The sequence below is a fragment of the Microcaecilia unicolor genome, chromosome 13 (genome assembly GCF_901765095.1).
Source record: "Microcaecilia unicolor chromosome 13, aMicUni1.1, whole genome shotgun sequence".
Taxonomy (NCBI): domain Eukaryota; kingdom Metazoa; phylum Chordata; class Amphibia; order Gymnophiona; family Siphonopidae; genus Microcaecilia; species Microcaecilia unicolor.
In genome coordinates, this window is record NC_044043.1 from 37738765 (window position 1) to 37762524 (window position 23760).

Sequence of the window (23760 nt, forward strand, 5' to 3'; positions counted from 1 at the left end):
GTCTTACAACATAACGTGTGCCTCATGATAAAGAAAATGGCAAATCTAGTCTTCTTTAATTATGTATAGGGGTCTTTTGCCACAGATTAGCTCGAGTTATCTGTAGCAGGGCCCATAGAATAAAATGGGAGCTGCTACAGATAACTCAAGCTAACTTTTAGTAAAAGATCCCCTATGTTTGTTATTCAGGTGAGAGGCGTGCTATAAATGAAATAAATATCTAGTTCTAAATAGGCAAACTGGATGGGCCACTTCACTCTTCACCTGCTGTCATTTACCATGTTGCTACATTGCCAATTGTTTTAAGTCTGAATCTCAGTATATTACTATTAGAACTAGTTTTGAATATTCCATCCAGCCACACATGGAAACTGACTGGAAAAGATCAGATGAGCAACACTGCCCTGGGGACCAAATGCCTAGTAGGCCAATAAAGACAAGACATGTTATAAGCCATCTTTTTATTCCGAAGCCCGTTCTTTTCTTCTTTTAAACACGGAAATGTCACTTGTGCTTAAAATGCGGAAATTCTTTTTGGAATTTTGTATGTTCTACTGGTATCTAAACCCTACCTAAGTTCCACACATCTTAAAATTGTCTTTCAAGAAAAGAAAAAAAAAAAAAAAAAAGAGAAAAAGTCATGTTTGGTTTTAGAAACATACTCTAGTCAAAATTAATACAAAAAGGTTTAAGAAAATCCTCATTTTGAACTGTTTTCAAACTCTAGAAGATATTCCCCTGAAAATCAGTAATACCACACGCTCATGAAGAGATGCCACACTGGTAAAGAAAAAATAAAATAAAATACAGCACTGTTATGTAAGGATTTCTTTTATTTAAAGCTTATTGACAAAATACCATATCATAAATTTTCTGTTATGATGCAGAATGTGTAAGGAGTTTGGAATTCCATTCTTACATTTGCATTGACCCAGAGGGAAGGTTTGTAAGATTTGTTCTTTCCCACATTTAGTAGTATTTAGATCCAAGGTCATCTGAAAGTAGGTTTTGAAAATAAACCACACAATGCATGTCGGGTTTAAGTTACTTAAGGGTGTTACACAAATGGTTCTTATCACAGTAGCAATGAATAGCAGAGCTGGAAGAAAAGGAAAGGAGAAAATAAAAAAAAGCAAAAAAGGAGCAAAATGTCCAAAAATGGCTGAGACTCAGGTACAGCAGGAAGAGAAGTCATCCCCTTATCAAATATTATGCCAATGGCCTTCCAAGGGAGCATGGGGCATCCTGATGGTGCACCCAAAGGAAAAGGAAGTATTTGATAACCAAAACTGGAAATTTTCAGCATGGATCTTTGCATTAGGGATGCATCAACCTTTCCTGGCCTTCAGAAATGTGGCTCCAACAGCGGCAACAGACACCCTCTAAAGCAAGACAGTTATATTTTACAGAGCGAACACCTGGTACTTGTGAAGGTGGTAGTAAAGACATAGGCTTTTCATTATTCACTTTCTATAACGTATAGGGACTTCATTAGCAGTTACTAGACTTATAGAACTAGACACTAACTAATTTAAGTGCCCGATTTACTAAAGCAGAAGCAGGCAAACTCTGGTCCATGAGTGCAACAGGTAGGTCAGGTTTTCAAGATAGCTACACTGAATATCTACGTCAATTTGCATGCACTTCCTCCCTTGTATATAAATGCATCCACAATGAAGATGTATGAAATACTTTGAAATTCTAACCACACGCAGCATTCAAGGATCAAAATATTGCCTACTTGTTGTAGTAAGGTTTTTCTTTCATTGTGTCTGGGAGTGGGGTGGGGGAAACTTAGTAAATCAGGCTCTCAGACCAGTAGTGCTCAATGTAGTCCTTGGGCACATGCTCAAACCAGACAGGTTTGCAGGATATCTTTAACAGATATGCAAGGAGATATATTAGCATACATTGGAGACAGTCATGAATCTATTTAATGCACATTTATTAAAAATATACAGTACCCTAACTGATTAGGGTTAGAAGGGGTTGGACAAAGGACAGGATTAAGCAGCACTGCCTTAGACTCAAACAGTATGAAGTCTGCTTTCCTTAAAGTTTACCTTGAGATAGGGCATGGATTGTGTCAAACAATTTGCCTGCTAGTTGGTTTTGTAAAATCTGAACCTGGCCTATTCCCCAGTCATATTTCTTGTGAAATGTTCTGCCCAACCCTATCTTCCATACAAGAATTGATATTTTAAATAGTCTCCAAGAAATTCCTCTGGTAACCACACAGCTACCAGCACAATATGAACACTTCAAATACCGACTAGCTCAATTCTGGGAAGGCTTTGTTAGAGCAGGACTCCTGTTTCAAACAGCAAAAACCACTTGGCCAGTATGTGACATGCTCTGTACCTTACCAACTGCCTAGGAAACCAAACCAAAAGTTCACTTTTCATTCTCCTGCCTCTGCAGAGCACAGCAAAGTAACAGTAAAACAGGTCAAACCCAACACTTATGTCCATGAACAGCTACAGACCTTAAATGCTCAGTGATATTGTTGGCTACCGATTCAATGAGTAAATACATGGGCCCAACGCAAAAGCTAAAGAGGTTTACAATCCTTACCACATGTACACACACACAAAAATCAACTTTATTTGTATAAACTTGATTTAAAAGTTACCAGCCAAACATGTGAAACTTGCTAAGAAAGAATAGCAAATGGAAACCAATTGCATAAATACTTTTGTTTAAAGGCTAGAGCTTAGATCTGGATTATTAGAACAAAGCTGAGCAGTTTTAAATCAACTCACTTCCAAGCTCTGAAGAAATGCTTTCTGCCGTCTTGAAGAGAGAGTATGGAACTTATTGCCCAGCTCTAATGGGATGTGCTCCACATGTTAAAAATTCTCAAGTGCTGAAAAGCATTTCTGTGGAATTCCTACCTTTCATAGTTTCAAATTAATTACCCAAAACTGATAGCTAAAGTAAAATCAATCCTTACCTTCAGTAGCAAAAAAAACCGGTAAATTTCCTGCCTAGAAATATATACATAGATTACTAAAGGGTCTTTGATGATCTCATGAGGTTTACAAACTAATTTAAAACAAAGGGGATACAATACTTTACTACAAGGTCTAGATGAGTTCTGTAATGTTAAGAGGCAAAATAAAACCCAGTTCATCCCAGGCCACTATGAGTGATGCCAGATTCTATTTGAAAGGAAGGGTTTTCTATCCTGCTCAATTTGCTAGAGTTCCCCCCCCCCCCCCCCCCCCCCCCCCCCACTTGTTTGTCGAGTCACAGCAATATGAACAAAATCATGCAGGTCAAAAGAGAGAGACACCATAAGTTAAAACAAATTCTAAACAGACTAGAACAAATCTGTTTAAAAAATAAATTTGACAGCTTTAAAGCAGAAAGCTACCAAGGAAAAAAGTACAGCAGCATGGCTGCCCAAAGAGCAGGGAAGGCTTTCCCTGGATTCTTTGTGATGGCTTGCCTCTGTCCTGATTCTGATTGCCCAAAGAGAACTCCATGCTACTGGAAACAGCAGCCAAATGTCTCGTATTTGCATTTTTGCTGATAGAGGCAGGATATAAAGGAAGTGGGGAAACAAAGCACAAAGCTGGCACTAGATTACAGAGAAGCCAAGAACATACTAAAAACCACTTGTTAACAGCTGACATGCATTCAGAAGCTCGGTGTTTTTTTTCCCCCCTTTTTCAAAAACGGTAGAGGGAACAGGATGTCGGGGAGATGGGGGGGGGGGGGGGGGGGGGGAGAGGGGGGAAGTGTCAGGTGGCAGGAATGGTAACTGCAAGGCTGATGTTCCACAGAGTAACTAGCTCTGCCGTTTTTTGCTCTCCTCCTCCTCCATTTCCACTCAACCTCAGTCTTTCTCTTTGTGGACTACTTCCTCTCGAGGCTTGGCTCCACCAAAAATGGCTGAGTTTGGGTTGGCTACTTGATTAAGGGGAGTACCAACTGTTCGAGGTTTCAGCTGAAGTCGAGGCCTCTGTGCTCTTTCCTCTGGAAAAAGAAAAAAAGTAAGAAACCAAATTCACAACTAAGACACAAAAAAAACCCCACGAAATATTCAACAGGAGCCATAAAACTAAGACTAAATAAACCTACAATTACTTTTACAGTAAGGTGGATAAAGTATTTTTAGCCCACTGATCTGAATGTCTTGGTCTTGGCAAGTTACAAAAAATTATATGTTCAGTACATGTAATATATGAAATGGACAAAAACTCTAGACTGCATAAACAGAATCAAACAATATAACTACAAAAAACAAGGAACAGAATAAGCACAAAAAAGTTAGTTATAAAAAAAGGGAGAGAACCACTGCTGGTCAGAAAAATTTCTCTCTCTCAAATTCTTTTATTAGTTTAAAATTAAATATTATTTAGCCCAGTAGGATTTTTTATGTCTTCTAGAAGCATACCTTAAACAGAAAATCCATAGTAAGATATGTCAAAAGCCCATGCCAGAGTGAAAATAAGTAATTATCAAAAAACAGTGCTGAATTTTAAAACAATGCACGAAGCACATAAAGAGATAAAGAGAAGCAGAACTAGCTTTTCTTACATAAGTACATAGCTATAGAATGCATTACCATTTGACGTGAAAAAAATGGGCCACAACCAACTTTTGGAAATTACTGAAGACTTACCTTTTTAACAAAGCATACCGCATCGACCCATTTTTTTGAACTTTAATGTATTATATGAACTGTAAGCATTACCACTGTATGTATTATTCCAAATTTGATCTCTTTATACCTGTTTGCTTAATTCTACCATATCACTTATGTTCTTTATGTAATACCACTTGTATCTTTCACTCTGGAATGGCGATCGCCATGACGGATCAATGTAAGCCACATTGAGCCTGCAAATAGGTGGGAAAATGTGGGATACAAATGTAACAAATAAATAAACTATAACCTTCTGTTGGCTCTCTGAAATCCGAGGAACCACCGCGAGGGGGAGGTCCTTCCCTGAAGCGACTCATTCCTGGTCCTCCTGTTGATGGTGGCGGTCCTCGCCGATCACCTGGACGACCCCCTCTACTCCTTCCTCCTAAGAAATCATCATCTTTGAAGCCTGCAGAGGAATAAGATGAGATTAAAAATCTGATTTTTTTTTTGGTGAAAAGGTACTGTTAACTATGCTACAATATAACTAGTAACTGAAATACATCGGTCAAGAATTAATATGACACCAGGTTAGTGAAGGAGCCAAGAATCTCAGGACACCATTGATTAAAGGCAACATCTATCATGCATTGAATGAAATTAGAAGTCTCAGAACCTTAATACTCTGAATGTGTTGTGGTTTTGTGATCTAGACATTATCTGGTACAGTTAGCTACCAGCTCAGAAGGGAAGGGAGATCATAAGTCAAGATTCCATAAACAGCTCTCTCCTATCACTCATACTTTTGAAAAGACTTATATTCACTTCAGCAAGATAGAATGGAGACGAGGGAAAAAATATCAGATTATGCAGATAGAACAGTAAGTTAGTTAAGTTTCCTTCTATAGAGGTTAGACTACAAAAGCTGAACTGTTATAACACAAAGAGATGGGATGATTACATAAGACTTAGCATGTAGGGATAAGAACATCATTTTAAAGTATTTTTCTGCTGCAGTTTTTAACTGCAGCAACATAATTAAAATGAGAACAAATATCACTGTTTGGAACACTTAATTGAACTCTTGGCAAACTCTCCAAAATTCACTCTGAGAAATACGTATATGTTGTGATAATTTTGGACTACCTCTTACATTGAATTAAAATGATGCATTTAACTTAAAAATAGTGTTCTGTATCCCCAGTGTCACATGGACTTCTTTACCCAAAGCAAGGTTGGTCAAACTAATCTATTATGCCAAGTCCATAACAGGAGATGTTAAAAAGCTGGGACAGCAAACACACAATTTTACTACTTTATAGCTTCATTGCGTGCCTCCTAGTCCTAGTATCTTTGGAAAGAGTAAACAAGCAATTCACATCTACCCATTCCACTCCACTCATTATTTTACAGACCTCTATCATATCTCCTCTCAGTTGTCTTTTCTCCAAGCTGAATAGCCCTAGCCTCTTTAGCCTTTCCTCATAGGGAAGTCGTCCCATCCCCTTTTTTATTTTCGTCGCCCTTCTCTGTACCTTCTCTGCAGTGACCAGAATTGCACACAATATTCGAGGTGTGGTTGCACCATAGAGTGATAACAAAGACAATATAACGTCCTCATTTTGTTTTTCATTCCTTTCCTAATAATACTTAACATTCTATTTGCTTCCTTAGCCGCCACCACACACTGAGCAGAGGGTTTCAACGTATCATCAATGACGACGCCTAGATCCCTTTTCCTGGTCGGCGACACCTAATGTGGAAACCTTGCATCATGTAGCTATACTTCAAAATCCTCTTTCCCACATGCATCACTTTTCACATTAAATGTCATCTGCCATTTGGATGTCCAGTCTCCCAGTCTCGTAAGGTCCTCTTGTAATTTGCAATCCTTGTGCGATTTAACAACTTTGAATAACTTTGTGTCGTCAGCAAATTTAAATTACCTCACTAGTTACTCCCACCTCTAGATCATTTATAAATATTTGAAAAAGCAGTGGTCCCAGCACAGACCCCTGGGGAACTCACTACCTACCCTTTTCCATCGAGAATACTGACTATACTGACTACTTAACCTTACTCTCCGTTTTCTTTTAACCAGTTTTTAATCCACAATAGAACACTCCCGCCTACCCCATGACTCTCCAATGAGGTACTTTGTCAAATTTGAAAACCCAGATACACAATATCGACAGACTCTCCTTTAACCATGTTTGTTCACTCCTTCAAAGTGAGGCAAGATTTCCCTTCACTAAATCCATGTTGGCTTTGTTTCGTTAATCCATGCTTTTGAATATGCGCTGTAATTTTGTTCTTTATAATAACCTCTACCCTACTGCCCAGCATCGATGTTAGGCTCACCAGTCCATAATTCCCAAATCACTTCTGGGACCTTTTTACATCTTGCTCAGCAGTTGACAGTATTAATTTGCAGCTTTTTGTCTGCTATGGTCTCTATTGCAACCTTGATATTGGGATACCCTATCTTGCCTATTTTGGTGTTATCTTTGAAAAATAACTTGTTTTGAACTATGCGCTTTTGAACGACTGTCAGCCTTCCCCCAGGTTCTAGTTTAAAAGCCACTCTCTCTCCTTTTTAAATGCCGATGCCAGTAGTCTGGTCCCATCCTGGTTCAGGTGGAATCCATCACTCCGGAATAGGGTCCCCCTTCTCCGAAATGTTGCCCAGCTCCTTACAAATCTAAACCCCCTCCTCTGCACCATCGCCTCATCCACGCAATGAGACTCCGGAGCACTGCCTTTATGCAAATGTTTCTTCAGTCCTTCAAAGATATGCAATAAGTTTGGTGAGGCAAGATTTCCCTTCACTAAATCCATGTTGGCTTTGTCTCATTAATCCATGCAACTTCCACCGTGCCACATTCTATCCTGTCCCCTCTAGGGCTCAAAACAAGACCAGGCCCCCCCTTACCTGGGTGGCAGCGGCAGAGCAGAAGCGGCAGCAGATGCAGTCAGCACAGGCCATCGGCAGTGGCAGGCCAAAAAAAAAAAGTGAGGCAGATGCTAAAGCAATTTAAATGCTTGTGTCCTACTCCTCCCTGCAAGGCACGCTGAGATTGGATGTTGAGATTCTGCCTCGCCTCACCCTATGCCTGGAACAATCTTCCTGAGCCCCTACGTCAAGCCCCCTCCCTGCCCATCTTCAAGTCTCTGCTTAAGCCCACCTCTTCAATGCTGCCTTCGGCACCTAACTCTTACCTTCAGGATATCCGGACTGCCCCAAATTGACTGCCCCATCGTATCGTCTACTCACTTGTCCTTTAGATTGTAAGCTCTTTGAGCAGGGCCTGTCCTTTTATGTTAAAATTGCACAGCGCTGCGTAACCCTAGTAGCGCTTTAGAAATGTTAAGTAGTAGTAGTGTTGATTATCCAATCCCAGCATGCCTTCCAAGTTGCAACTAACATGTTTTCCAGGAGGGAGAAAGGGGCAGGTGGAGTGGCAGAGGGCAATTCCAAGGTGCTCCGTGCACCTATCAGTTGCTGCAAAGAGGGAGGGCCTGTGAGGAGAGCCAGGTCAGCGTTCAGTGGAGGAGGAGGAGGAAAGAAGAGTCAGAAAAGCACTACAGGCAAGCCACCTGGCACCCGTACTTCCTCATCATCATCATGCCATTCGGAATCGCAACAGATGCCGGCAAGAGAAGCGTTGTTGTTTTATGGGCCAGGTGACGTCACAGGCTTGGGTGTTTGGTGCCCTGGACCACAGCCTCACCTGGTCCATAGGCTGAACGTTCTTTTCCATTGATATATTCTTAACGATACTTTGATTTTGTCTCGTATAACTCTTACAATGTAATCCATAACCGAATTGTAACAAAATGTATTTCCATCATTCATAATGTATTGTAAGCCACACTGAGCCCGCAAAAAGGTGGGAAAATGTGGGATACAAATGCAATAAATAAATAAATAAATAAATAAATAAACAAACAAACAAACTGGCCCTGATTCTTAAGTATACTTATTACAAATCTCCCAAGATCTATGCTGGAGACTCCCAAGACAGCTAGCTTTGGAAAGTCCTACTCTGCAACCTTCCACAGGTGAAGAGTAATACAAGCTGAAGATAGACAAGCACCATATAAGATATTTTTGCATTCAAAGAATGTGTACAGCATCTTCCTTTCACCGTTAAACATAAATGGCATATTAGAGTTTCCCTAAAATAAGATAATTAGCAACACATGAAAGGAAAATAATGTCATACCTGATAAAATTTCCTTCCTCGTCATCAGCAGCAGATGAATCCAGAGACTTGTATGTCATGACCATCTACCAGCAGGTGGAGATACAGAGCACTAAACTGAATACTGTCTTATGGGACAGTATTCTTAGTCAGTATTTCTTATAACAAAGAGAAGAATTACACTGCATTGCTCCTTCATCTCAAAAAACAGAGGTAACAAAATTACAACTGGCACAAAGAACAGAAAGATTACTTGAAATACAGATAGAGCTGAAACAAATCTTTTTTGTGTGTGTGTGTGGGGGGGGGGGGGAGGGGGTTGGTTCTGGATTCATCTGCTGTGATTAAAGGAAAGAAAATTATCAGGTAAGCCTTAATTTTCTTTCCTTGTCATCAGCAGCAGATGAATCCAGACACTTGTGGGATGTAGCAAAGCAGTCCTCGTGCACAGCAGGAATCAGGAACAGCTGTACAGAGACCCAACGCCCCGAAAGACACATCTGACTGAGCTGCGATATCCAAGCGATAGTGCCTTGATAGAAAAAAATATGCAATGAGGACTATGTGGCCGATTTACAGATTTCTTCAAATGAGTAAGCCTGAGACTCTGCCCAGGAAGTCATGAGCCCTAGTCGAATGAACTCACAGAGAAGGTGCCTGCTTGCTGAAAGAAAATAAGCCAATGCAATAGCCTCCTTAACCCAGTGAGCAATGGCCGGCCTGGAGGCCACATTTCCATGGTTTGGACCCGAGAGGAGAATGAAAAGGTGATCTGAGCGACAAAATTCATTGCTAGCTTGAATGTACTGAACATCAAGCAAACTTGAGCATTTGAAAGTAGTTTTTATATTCCTCTTCACAAAAAGACGGAAGAAACAAAGGCCAATTCAAGTAGAATGCAGATACCACCTTTGATAGAAATGAAGGAACGGTGTGAATGGTTACACCTGTTTCAGAGGAATGGAGAAATGGATTTCTAAAAGACAGAAATCCTACAGACAGATGAGATAGTGATCAGAAAAGTGGGCAAGGTCCTTCAGAATAAATTTCCTCAGAAACTCAAATGGAATCTTCAGGAGTGACCAAAGCACAGGATTACAATTCAATTCAGAGCAAGAATGATGGAGAGGAGGCTTAAGATGACTAAACCCCCTTAAGAAGCACACCACATCTGGATGAGTGGCTAAGAAGGATTTACAAATATGCCCTCCATAACAAGCTAAGACTGCCACCTGTAATCTTAGAGAATTGCAAGTCAGATCTTTAAGGCCAAAATCTAAGATAAGAAAGCCTGTAAGAGGGACCAAGCCCTTTCAGAACAACATGCTTCAAAGGTTCGCCAGACCTGAGCATAAAGAGGAGGTAGAATGCTTTCTTGCCTGGAGTAAGGTTGAAATAAACCTCCTCAGGGTAACCTTTCTTTCTTAACTTTGACCTATCAATAGCCATGCCATAAGACCAAAGTGGGATGGATCCTCCATCTGAAAAAGAATGGTATAAAAAAAAAAAAAAAAAAAACCTTAAATGGTTGCATATGTGTTTGCATGTCAAGTGGTGCTTAGATGGCGACTCTGGCTGTAAAAACCAAGGCCGGTGCTGGGCAGGATGGGCTGGAGAGGGCCTCGATAGAAATGCCAGTAATTTGGAACATGAGGACAGTGCTGGGCAGACTTTTATGGTCTGCATCTCATAAATGACAAGACGGATTTGGATAGGCTGTAGTAGGCTTTGATGGCAACTAGTAGTTGAAACAACAACACAACTTGGTAGACTTCTACGGTCTATGTCCCAGAAACAACAAAGAAAGACCATGATCAAGTACATAATATCACATTCAATGTTGATTTAATCATGAACTGATAATGAATGTGACTGTTGGGCAGACTGGATGGACCATTCAGGTCTTTATCTGCTGTCACTTACTATGTTACTATGACCAATCCTCCATGAAGAAGGATTCTGGAGAGAACCTTGACTATCGTCGGCCATAGAAGAGATATATAAAGCCAGGGTTGGAGAACAGTGCCTAGACCCTCTGATCCGAACTCTTTTCTGCTGCTGAAGAACCCAAGGGCCTTGGCATTGCAATGAGAAGCCATAAGATCCAGAAATGTGGTCCCCATTTTTGAGTGATCAGATGGAAGACTTCCGGCAACAGCACCCATTTGTCCAGGTCCAAGGATTTCCCGCTAAGGTAGTCTGCTTGAACATTCAATGTTCCAGCAATGTGGACTGCGAAGATCTGCTGCAAGTGTGTCTTCACCTAACGAATGAGCTGGCGAGCCTCCATTGCTAGAGGAGCACTGCGAGTGCCTCTCTGCCTCTTTATGCAAGCCACCATTGTCATGTTGTCCAAGAGAATGCAAACTAGTTCGCTCTGTAGAATGTATTAAAAGGCCAAGTGAGCCTTATGAACTGCTCTTGACTCTAAAAATGGTTGATGGGCAATGATGACTCCATTTTGCTCCACCAACCTTGAGCATTGTGCCCCCCCCCCCCCCCCATCCTGTGACTACAACAATCCAGGATGGAGTGGCCAGAGATGTGCTACAGAGAAGATTGCTGGAAGCCACTATGACATACTGCTCTGTGCATGAGGAATGCACAATAGCCAATAGTTGTAGTCCTGAGACACTGGCTCAATAGGGACTGCTGAAGTGGACACAATTTACGACATTTGCATCCTGCATTATTCCAGAGTTCAGGTTCAATGTGGTTTACAATCCAATTATAAGCAGGTATTATCTCTGTCCATGAGCTCTGGCTAATGGCAGCACATCCGACATCACCGCCATGGAGCCTAGAACCTGGACATAATCCCATGTGCAAGGCCTTGTCATTTGCATCAGGAGGCAAATCTGGTTCTGCAGTGTGACCCTTCTTTGATCCAGAAAAATACCTTAACCTAAGCCATGTTGAAACGAACTCCCAAGATAGTCCAGAACTCGTGTTGGAAGTGGAAATAGGTGACTTTTGGAGAAGTTGATTACTTAGCCTAGGGATTGTAAGAGGGAAGTCATCCTGGCAGTGGCTCGATGATTCTCCTGAGCTGACCTGATCAGACAGTTGTCTAAATAGGGATGCATTCCAATCCCTTCCTTCCTCAGAAATGCTGAAACTAGGGTATTGCCTGGAACAAAGTGCAAACCCAAAATCGCAAACTGAGGAAATGCTGATGATGTGGCCAAATGGGAAAGTAAGTATGCTTCCTTTAGATCCAAAGCAGCAAGATATGGTGCCAGTTCAACTGAGTATAAGGTCCTCTGTCCAAAAAAGTCTGACCTTTAGAAACTTGTTGACCTTTTTGAGGTCGAGCATAGGACGGTAAGTCCCTCCTTTCTTTGGCACCACAAATTAAATGGAGTAGCAGCCTTGACTGTGATTGTGGAAGGGCACTGGAACCACCGCTCTAATGTCCTTTAAAGCGAGAAAAGAATGGAGAACCGCTGCACGCTTGCAAGAACTCTTGCACAGGGATTCCAAGAAAAAAAAATCTACAATAGGAGAGGAAAATTCTAATTTGTAGCCGCCTTTGATAATTTTTAGAACCCATTGATCTGTGACAGTATTGGTGCACTCCTCAAAGAACTGGGGCAACTGCCCTCCAATCATCTGTTGCAAAGAGTGGACCAGGACCCCATCATTGTGAGGGACGAACAGCTAAAAAGCTAATTTGCCTGAACAAAAGGGCTGTTTCTGTTGATATTTGGGCTTCTGAAAGGAAGATGACCTACCAGGCTGATCCTTAAGTATGGAGTGAGCTTGCAGAGATCTAAAATAGCTCCTAGACTTCTCTTCAGGCAGATGCTGAGTTTTAGAGTCACCCAGGTCTTTCACCAGTTTTTCCAGACTCTCTCCAAAAAACAGCTTTCCCCTAAAGGGAAGGTTTGTAAGGCGCTGTGTGGAAGCAGTATCCGCAGACTAGTGCCTCAGACACAATAAATGCTGTGCTGTTACTGCTAATGCCATCTGTTTGGCACACGCACAGATAAGATCATACAAGGAGTCTGCAAGGTAAGCCAGTCCCATTTCCACATTAGGAAACTCACAAGATAACTGCGAACTATAGTCAGACAATGTATCCGCTGCTCGTTTGCTGTGACCAGCTAAGGCAAGTCCTGGCTGCATAAGACCTGCAGATGGCAGCTTGTACAGAAGTAGGAAAGCTTTAAATAAGACTCCAGTTTCCTATCCTGAACATCCTTTAAGACTTTCACCCTCCACAGGAAAGGTGGTCTTTTTGATCACCACTGCTACCAAGGAATCCACCTTTGGCAATTTTAGTTTTTCAAGCTCTTCCTGAGAAATGGGATAAAGACATGCCCATACCATAAGGCTGGCATCCAGACTACATCATTGAGCAGAAATCAATTCCTTAAGAAACAGGGAAAGCTTTAGGCGTCTTTCTGGTGCTAGTCATAGTAGGATTAGAGTCAGAGGAAGCCAGAGAAATATTAAGAATTTCCACGGCCTTTATAATAAAGGAAGGCCATTCTTCCCTATGGAAGACACTAATTGCTGTAGGATCATCAGCTTACTCAAAATTTCTCCCTCTTCCAGTGCTTCTGGAACATGTGCCATCTAAGATGCTATTGACAGGCCACCTTCAGACAGAAGAAGAGATGGAGGAGAAACAGACTCCATCTCAGAATTCATCTCTAAATGTCTCCTTTTGGTCTAGTTGCAGAAGCTGTGAAGCTTGCAGAGACCCTGTACAGTTGATGTGCTGAGGCTGTGCAGAAGAAAGATGATCAGAGTGCTGAGACAAGCGCTTACGTAAAAAGGCCTTGTGAAGCAACAAAAACTCTGGCGAGAAAGGTTCCCGGGAAGCCATGGGAGTAGAGACTTCAGATATGGCCAAAAAATCAGCAGCAGAATATTAGAAGTTTGTACCAGCAGAGAAGTCTCTTCCCCAGTGGGAGATAAAATCGAGCTGAGGCAAGATGGCTGCGGGCATCGAAGAAATCACTGAAGCAGGAAGCAAGTGTCGAGAAGAATGCTGTCACAAGTCTCCTGCACGGGAAGTCGATGGCTCCAACAGAGGCAAATCTGTCTTGGTCTAATTAACCCCCAAACTACCCGCCAGATATGCCCCAACACTGCTATGTGCTCACCACAGCAAGAGCAGCATTTTACAGTCTCAGCTGCCATTGGGAAGAACTGAAAGTAAAACCGCGAATAGCAATAAAAATTGAAAGGTACACTTGCCAAAACAGTGAAAGAAAATTTCTCTGCTAAAACAAGTGTCGATAGCAGCACAGCGAAAGTCCTCTTTTAAAATATGCTGCAGTGACACAAGAAATGTCTCAAATACTCTTTAGTGCCTTTAAGAGTGCATTTTCTTTTTTTTAAATCTGTGAGGAAGGAGAAAAGGGGAACTGGCCTGGCACCACTAGGTATTCCCCTAAAAGTAGACACTGCTTTGCCTAGACAACCCAAAGCTCAATTGAACCAGGAGGCCCAGAACAGGAGCCAAATCCAAGATGAAACCAGGAACTTAAGATAGAGATATACTAAACTAAGTAGAATACCGTCCTATAAGACAGAGTTCAGTTTAGTGATCCCTAGTTCCACCTGCTGGTAGGTGGTCATAACCCATAAGTCTCTGGATTCATCTGCTGCTGGTGACAGGGAAGCTTCAGATGTTAGTGAGCAATACAGATTTAAGAACAAACAGGAAACAAAGCATTAATCCTCAGAAGAAGCATAGCTTGTATCAGCTTGATGGAAGATTAGTAGCTCAATGTGGCAGTCAAATACAGAGAAGCACAAACCCATCAAAGACTACCACATTTGGTTTTAGAGCTCATAAGCCAATCTCACCCCCTCCTCCACTCTCCCCCCTAAAAAAAGAGAACAGGTTTATAACAATTGTTTAGATCTATCCATTAAATGTTTAGTTCTAAAATATGGTGGAGCTAAAAAACAAAAACAAACAAACAACCCTCCATCACCAAAAACCAAAATATTGTTACCAGAATTGTAGTCATCTCTGTCACCGCTCCTAGAGCCACCTCGTCCTGAAAAAAAGGCAATGTTACAGTTTTGCTCTTCGGTCTACAAATAAAGGAACACACAAGGAACCGACTAGAGCAACAGACGGAATCATCTGTAGCTACAAAAGGCATTTAAGACAGAGGATTCAGGAATAAGACAACTAGCTGACATCAGTTTGGTTCCCTCTTGAATGTACCACACTTTGGAAAATTAAAAAGCAGCATTATGGTGGTAGCAGCTCAAAGGTTTCAAACGTCAGACTCTGAATTGGATCTCCAACTCTCCAGGTTGGCTGGGGATACAACTAAGATAGCGTTCATAGGGGCAGGGGGAAAGATGTATGGACACTGCTTAAGGGCGCTTCTAGAGGCTAGACTTAGGGCCATGACTGCAAGGCTCCAGAAGCAGCCAATCTAGGGCCACAGTAGGGTTAACTGGGGAAAGGGAGAGATATAAAACAGATGGAGAAAAATTCCTTGTAGATGCAAATGAAGGCTCATAGTATCAGATTCCAGCTCTGGTTTCCACACTAAGTTGAGAAGTATCAACAGGATAAAAATTCCAGAAAAAAAAAAAAAAAAGACAGCACCTCAATTTTTATTTATGGCACCATTCAATATTTTTCTGGAAAAAAAAGAGCTTTTTCTTCTATTGTAAATTTTATTTTATATATATAATTTTTTTTTTTTTTTGGGGGGGGGGGGGGGAGCTGTGTCAACTGAAACCCGAGTCAACCACTACTCTTAATATAACCATTCTGCTACAAGTGAAGGAAACAAACAAGACAAGGATTACAGGAACTTTTGCCAGCACCCCAGGGCTTCATATTTAAACATCTTTCAAGTATATCTCCAATGTAAGCCAACTCCTGCACTTAGTACTGTTACTTTAATTACACAGATAAAGTTGATGTATATATCAGATCATATCAAAATTACCAAAATGCAGAAAAATTTCATTTGTGGTCAATGCAATCTTCAAATCTCTGCTTAAAGCCCACCTCTTCAATGTCGCTTTCGGCAACTAACCTCTACACCTCTACCCAGGAAAGCTAGACTGCCCCAACTTGACATTTCGTCCTTTAGATTGTAAGCTCCTTTGAGCAGGGACCGTCATTCTTGGTTTATTTTGTACAGCGCTGCGTAACCCTAGTAGCGCTCTAGAAATGATAAGTAGTAGTAGTAGTAAGGAAGAAAACAACAAAAACATTTCTTTCCCCCCCCCCCCCCCCCCCCCAATTATTGGTATATTCACTCACACAAAGACATCAAAGGTAGACAGGAACCATTTGGTCCTCCTGCTCTACCCATTTGTGACCTATCACTGTGCTGTCACAGATCTTACTTGCTGTGTAGTTTTTCTTAACCTCTGACACTAAGGTCTCTGCTTATGCTTGTTTGAATTTTGCTAGTTTTGACACCTGTAATCTCTACCAAAGTGCTTCAGATGAACTCCATTCCTTCAGAGCTGCCCTCCTTTCTTTTTCATTCCCTCATCCTTGGGTGTTTCTTTTTATGAAGGTTCTACCTTGTGGAACTTTCCTGATGCCTGCCAGATATTAAAATGTTTGCATTACATCTTCCCTTTCCTTCCTTTCTTCTAGTGAATACATCTTTAACTCCCTCACACTGTGTATGGCTTATAGTGCAGGCCATGCACCATTTTGGCAGCCCTCTTTTAAAATGCCACCACCTTTTCGAAATCCAGTTCTGGAGACCACATCTACAAAAGAATACAGCTGTTTAAGGAAAAACTATATGTTCTTACCTGATAATTTTCTTTCCTTTAATCATACCAGACCAGTCCAGACTAATGGGTTATGTCCATCCACCAGAGGAAGGAGACAGAGAAAATAGTTCCAAATAATGTGACCCCTTAAGGGTATTGTGCAACCTAGAATGTTCAGTATTTCAAATAGCTAAGAAATGGTGCACATAAGTTCTACAAGAAAACACAAGAAAGGTCTGCACCACCAAAGGCGAAGCAACAGCTACAGAAAAGCGAATGATACATACCTGTAGCAGGTGTTCTCCGAGGACAGCAGGCTGATTGTTCTCACGACTGGGTTGCCGTCCACGGCAGCCCCCACCAACCGGAACAAAACTTCGCGGGCGGTCCCGCACGCAGGGCACGCCCACCGCGCATGCGCGGCCGTCTTCCCGCCCGTGCGCGACCGTTCCCGCTCAGTTGAATGACAAGCCAAAGAATGAGTAAAAACGCAACTCCAAAGGGGAGGAGGGAGGGTAGGTGAGAACAATCAGCCTGCTGTCCTCGGAGAACACCTGCTACAGGTATGTATCATTCGCTTTCTCGGAGGACAAGCAGGCTGCTTGTTCTCACGACTGAGGTATTCCTAGCTCTCAGGCTCACTCAAAACAAGAACCCAGGTCAATTGAACCTCGCAACGGCGAGGGCATAACAGAAATTGACCTACGAAGAACAACTAACTGAGAGTGCAGCCTGAACAGAACAAATCGGGTCCTGGAGGGTGGAGTTGGATTCAAACCCCAAACAGATTCTGCAGCACCGACTGCCCGAACCGACTGTCGCGTCGGGTATCCTGCTGGAGGCAGTAATGTGATGTGAATGTGTGGACAGATGACCACGTCGCAGCCTTGCAAATCTCTTCAATAGTGGCTGACCTCAAGTGGGCCACTGACGCTGCCATGGCTCTAACACTATGAGCCGTGACATGACCCTCAAGAGCCAGCCCAGCCTGGGCGTAAGTGAAGGAAATGCAATCTGCTAGCCAACTGGAGATGGTGCGTTTCCCGACAGCAACCCCTTTCCTATTGGGGTCGAAAGAAACAAACAATTGGGCAGACTGTCTGTGGGGCTGTATCCGCTCCAGATAGAAGGCCAACGCTCGCTTGCAGTCCAATGTGTGCAACTGACGTTCAGCAGGGCGGGTATGTGGTCTGGGAAAGAATGTTGGCAAGACAATTGACTGGTTAAGATGGAACTCCGACACCACCTTTGGCAGGAACTTAGGGTGAGTGCGGAGTACTACTCTGTTATGATGAAATTTGGTATACGGAGCATGAGCTACCAGGGCCTGCAGCTCACTGACTCTGCGAGCTGAAGTAACTGCCACCAAGAAAATGACCTTCCAGGTCAAGTACTTCAGATGACAGGAATTCAGTGGCTCAAACGGAGGTTTCATCAGCTGGGTGAGGACGACATTGAGATCCCATGACACTGCAGGAGGCTTGACAGGGGACCTTGACAAAAGCAAGCCTCTCATAAATGGAACGACTAAAGGCTCTCCAAAGATGGCTTTACCCTCTACACGATGATGGTAAGCACCAATCGCACTAAGATGATTCCTTACTGAGTTGGTCTTGAGACCAGACTCTGATAAGTGCAGAAGGTATTCAAGCAGGTTCTGCGCAGGGCAAGAACAAGGTTCTAGGACCTTGCTCTCACACCAGACGACAAACCTCCTCCACTTGAAAAAGTAACTCTTCTTAGTGGAATCCCTTCTAGAGGCAAGCAAGACCCGGGAGACAGACAAACCCAACGAAGCAAAATCTACGCCCTCAACATCCAGGCTGTGAGAGCCAGAGACTGAAGGTTGGGGTGCAGAAGCGCTCCGTCGTTCTGCGAAATGAGGGTCGGAAAACACTCCAATCTCCATGGTTCTTCGGAGGACAACTCCAGAAGTAGAGGGAACCAGATCTGACGGGGCCAAAAAGGCGCTATCAGAATCTTGGTGCCGTGGTCTTGCTTGAGCTTCAGTGAGGTCTTCCCCACCAAAGGTATGGGAGGATAAGCATACAGGAGGCTGGTCCCCCCAATGGAGGAGAAAGGCATCTGACGCTAGTCTGCCGTGTGCCTGTAGTCTGGAACAGAACAGAGGCAGCTTGTGGTTGGTCTGAGAGGCAAAAAGGTCCACCAAGGGAGTGCCCCACTCTCGGAAGATCCTGCGTACCACTCTGGAATGGAGCGACCACTCGTGCAGTTGCATGACTCTGCTCAGTCTGTCGGCCAGACTGTTGTTTACGCCTGCCAGGTATGTGGCTTGGAGAAGCATGCCGAACTGGCAGGCCCAACGTCACATCCCGACAGCTTCCTGACACAGGGGGCGAGATCCGGTGCCCCCCTGCTTGTTGATGTAATACATTGCAACCTGATTGTCTGTCCGAATTTGGATAATTTGATAGGACAGCCGATCTCTGAAGGCCTTCAGTGCGTTCCAGACCGCTCGGAGCTCCAGGAGGTTGATCTGAAGATCTTGTTCCTGGAGGGACCACAGTCCTTGGGTGTGAAGCCCATCGACATGAGCTCCCCATCCCAGGCAAAATGCATCCGTCGTCAGCACCTTCATGGGCTGCGGAATTTGGAATGGTCGTCCCAGGGTCAAATTGGTCCGAAGTGTTCACCAGTGCAGCGAATTGCGACAACTGGGGGACAGGCAGATGACATCTTCTAGATTCCCAGTGGCTTGGCACCACCGGGAAGCTAGGGTCCATTGAGCAGATCTCATGTGAAGACGAGCCATGGGAGTCAAATGAACAGTGGAGGCCATATGACCCAGGAGTCTCAACATCTGCCAAGCTGTGACCTGCTGAGACGCTCTGGCCTGGGAAGCAAGGGACAGGAGGTTGTGGGCCCCCGCTTCGGGAAGAAAGGCCTGAGCCATCCGTGAATTCAGCAGAGCTCCTATGAATTCCAGAGATTGGACTGGCTGGAGATGGGACTTTGGGTAATTTATCACAAACCCCAGCAGCTCCAGGAGGTGAATAGTGCACTGCATGGACCGGAGAGCCCCTGCCTCGGAGGTGTTCTTGACCAGCCAATCGTCGAGATACGGGAACACATGCACTCCCAGCTTGCGTAGATACGCCGCAACCACCACGAGACACTTCGTGAACACCCGTGGTGCAGAGGCGAGCCCAAAGGGCAGCACACAATACTGAAAGTGCCGTGTCCCCAGACGGAATCTGAGATACTGTCTGTGAGCTGGCAGTATCGGAATGTGAGTATAAGCGTCCTTTAAATCCAGGGAACATAGCCAATCGTCTTTCTGAATCATTGGTAGAAGGGTGCCCAAGGAAAGCATCCTGAACTTTCTTTGACCAGGTATTTGTTCAGGCCTCTCAGGTCTAGGATGGGACACATCCCCCCTGTTTTCTTTTCCACAAGGAAGTACCTGGAATAGAATCCCTGCCCTTCCTGCCCAGGTGGTACGGGCTCAACCGCATTGGCGCTGAGAAGGGCGGAGAGTTCCTCTGCAAGTACCTGCTTGTGATGGGAGCTGAAGGATTGGGCTCCCGGCGGGCAATTTGGTGGAGTGGAAGCCAAATTCAGGGTGTATCCGCACCGGACTATTTGGAGAACCCACTGGTCGGAGGTTATCAGAGGCCACCTTTGGTGAAAAGCTTTCAACCTCCCCCCGACCGACAGCCCAGGCCGTCCGGTACGGACACTTTGATGGCGGCTATGTTCCCATGGATCCAGTCAAAAGCCCGTCCCCGGCTTTTGCTGTGGAGGCGCAGGGGGCTGCTTAGGCGCACGCTGTTGACGGGAACGAGCACGCTGGGAATGTCCCTGTGTCTGAGGAGGCCTTCGGGCCAGCTGGGAGTACCTACGCTTGTTGTAGGCATAGGGCGCAGCCTGCCTGGCCCGGGAAAAACGTCCACCTGTTGAGGTGGATGCTGAAGGCGCCCGGAGGGAGAGCTTGTTGAGAGCGGTTTCCCGCTGGTGCAGTTGGTCCACCAACTGCTCGACCTTCTCACCAAAAATGTTATCCCCCCGGCAAGGGACATTCGCCAGTCTTTCTGGATGCGGTTGTCCAGGTCAGAGGCACGCAGCCAGGAGAGTCTGCGCGTCACTGTACCTTGGGCCGCAGCTCGGGATGCCACATCACAGGTGTCAGATACCCCCGGACAGGAATTTTCTGCACGCCTTCAGCTGCCTGACCACCTCCTGAAAAGGCCTGGACTGCTCCGGAGGGAGCTTGTCGACCAGGTCCGCCAGTTGCTTCACATTGTTCCGCATGTGAATGCTCGTGTAGAGCTGGTATGACTGGATGCGGGTCACGAGCATGGAAGATTGGTAGGCCTTCCTCCCAAATGAGTCCAGAATGCGAGACTCCCGCCCCGGGGGCGCCGAGGCGGTATCCGAACTCCGTGCTCTCTTGAGAGCAGAGTCCACGACCGCAGAGTCATGAGGCAATTGGGGCCGCATCAACTCTGGGTCAGAGTGGATCCTGTATTGGGACTCCGCTTTCTTGGGGATGGTGGGATTAGATAATGGCTTCAGCCAGTTCCGAAGCAGTGTCTCTTTGAGGACATTGTGCAACGGCACCGTGGAAGACTCTCTAGGTGGTGATGGATAGTCGAGGACCTCGAGCATCTCAGCCCTCGGCTCATCCACAGAGACCACGGGGAAGGGAATGCAAATAGACATGTCCCTGATGAAGGAGGCAAAGGAGAGGCTCTCAGGTGGTGAGAGCTTCCTCTCCGGTGAAGGAGTGGGGTCGGAGGGAAGGCCCTCAGACTCCTCTGAGGAGAAATATCTGGGGTCCTCTTCCTCCCCCCACGAGGCCTCTTCCTCGGTGTCGGACATGAGCTCTTGCAGCTCTGACCTAAACCGGGCCCATCTCGACTGCGAGGAACCACGTCCTCGATGATGGCGTCGAGCGGTGGACTCCCGCGTCGGCGGGGATGAAGCTCCCTCCATCGACGTCGACAGGGATTCCACCTGCGTGGCGGTCGACACCGGTGCCGCAAGCGGCGTCGGAGGCCTCGGCATCGGGCTGGAGCACACCGGCGCCTCCATCAACGGCGCCGGGGGCGAAAGCACCCCCGGCGCCGGCAAAGCCTGGCGCATCAGCCCTTCCATAATCCCAGGAAGGATGGCTCGGAGGCACTCGTCAAGGTCCGCTGCCGGGAAAGGCAGGGGGGCCGGTGCTGGTGTCGGTGCCGGAAGCTGCTCGGGTCCAGGAGACGGTACCGAAGCACCCATGGACTGACGCAGCGACACCTCTTTGACCGAGGGGGAACGCTCCTCTCTTAAAGCACGTCTCTCTCCAGCGCGGAATCGAAAAAAAAACTGAGCGGGAACGGTCGCGCACGGGCGGGAAGACAGCAGCGCATGCGCGGTGGGCGTGCCCTGCATGCGGGACCGCCCGCGAAGTTTTGTTCCGGTTGGTGGGGGCTGCCGTGGATGTCAACCCAGTCGTGAGAACAAGCAGCCTGCTTCTCCTCGGAGAAAAAGAAGATACACAGTGATGCAATGCGCCCCCTGGCCTCTTCTCATGCACCATTAAATAAATTTCTGAAGTAGTGAAGAGGGCTCAATGCTGAAAATGCCCCTCGAGCCTCACGAAGCTGGCACAGCATGGTAGCAAGGAGAAAGACAATAATGTCCACATGTGGGAAGGGTCATGATGTCCGTGAACTTGAGCACGCCGATACACTTATGGCATAACAACTCCTCGAAGAACCAAAACAAAACAAAAATCAAGTGAATCCCATGAGAGTCGGCACCTGGACTGGTCTGGTATGATTAAAGGAAAAAATATTATCAGGTAAGAACATAAAATGTTTCCTTCCTCATCATCTATTCCAGAAAAGTTCAGACTAATGGGATGTAGCAAAGCAGTCTCCCCATTAGGGTGGGAGAACAAAAGCAGCCGAAAAGGATGAAGCAGAGCATCTCACATTGGCATGACAGTCAAACGACTGAAGGAAATACTGGAAGGCCCAGAACAGGAGGTTACTGTATCACTGTGATAAAACTAGCAGTGCAAGGCTGCCACAAAAATATGGACAGAATCCTAAGTAGAGCTAATCAAGAAATGTATTATGTCCAATAAAAAAGGTATCATCTTATTTTCTTTTCCATGCTTTATTTTGTTTGATTTCTATTGATAACCTGACAGAATCCTAAAAAGGACAGAATTGGGAAAACTAAGCAAGAGCAACCGACCTTGCAAGGAGGCCCATCCCAGCAAATAAGCTGGAGGCTGAAGATCCAAGACCAGTTCCCAAGCCCAAAGACCTAGGCGAGCCCTGTTTAGCTACATGAACAAAAGATGCGGCACCTGTGACTATGAGAATCCTAGGCGAGAGCCACAACAGCACACAGACCCCCAACAGAAGGTTCAGCACAAAGAAGCTAAGAGCAAACGAGGGAAAAGCTACTCGCCCCTGGCTAAGAAGGAGCCATGCTATATGCCCGCCTCAGGCCAGTACTGTATCGAGAGAGAAAGAAGCAATGGTGAACCACAGAAAAGGGTTTGTGCGCTACGTACAGGGATAGAACCAAACTGGGCATCAAGAAACAGTCCATGTGCCCCTTCCAACACGGAACCCAGTCCCCCCTTGCGAGCATGGAGCCATGTGCGAAAGCCGAGATAAAGACTCAGGACCCCTCATTCCAGGAGAGGAACAGTGGCTCCATAAGATAGAGACTGAAGCGAGGTGCCAAGATAGTGTCAAGCACCATCGACATAGTGGTGCTACAGCCCCCAGCCGAAGCTGGGAGTAGACCTGAAAACCAGAAATGGGTCCCCACAGCTAAAGAGAACACAATGCAGATACAGAGAAACTCTCAATACTCAAATACGGGAGCTATGCAAGACCCGTGAGACCACCAGAACTGGCACACTGCTCCACCACAAACGATGGGCCTAGAAGAGAGCAAGACTGCAAGCTGGCAGGGAGCTATGCCGAACCGCCAGAACTTGAGCCAAACTCCAAAAGAGAGCCCAAACATCTATGCCTGAATAAGGCCAAGGCTGCAGTCTGAAGCCCCTCAAGGAAACTGAGGAACAGAGAAACATAAGCTGTACCTGGCAGGCTGACAGAAAACACCTGCGCACTGGTGAACCGTGCAGCCACCTGCTACAGCAGAAAGGGCTATCCACAGATTCCGGACTGCAGGAACACCAGTCTAAGGTTCCCAAGAAGGTGACACAAACAAAGGCACAATCAATGAGCCGGGTCCCAAGACGCC

The 23760-nt window shown here is 45.1% G+C and overlaps 1 protein-coding gene across 1 annotated transcript in view; it reads right to left on the reverse strand.

Moving 5' to 3' along the window:
• Positions 1–813: 813 nt before the first annotated feature.
• Positions 814–23760, reverse strand: part of EIF4H (eukaryotic translation initiation factor 4H) — a 64484-nt gene continuing 41537 nt past the window's right edge. The window contains 3 exon segments of the mRNA XM_030222112.1: positions 814–3981; positions 4905–5063; positions 14775–14819. Coding sequence (XP_030077972.1) covers positions 3842–3981; positions 4905–5063; positions 14775–14819 — 344 coding nt within the window. The 3' untranslated portion in view covers positions 814–3841.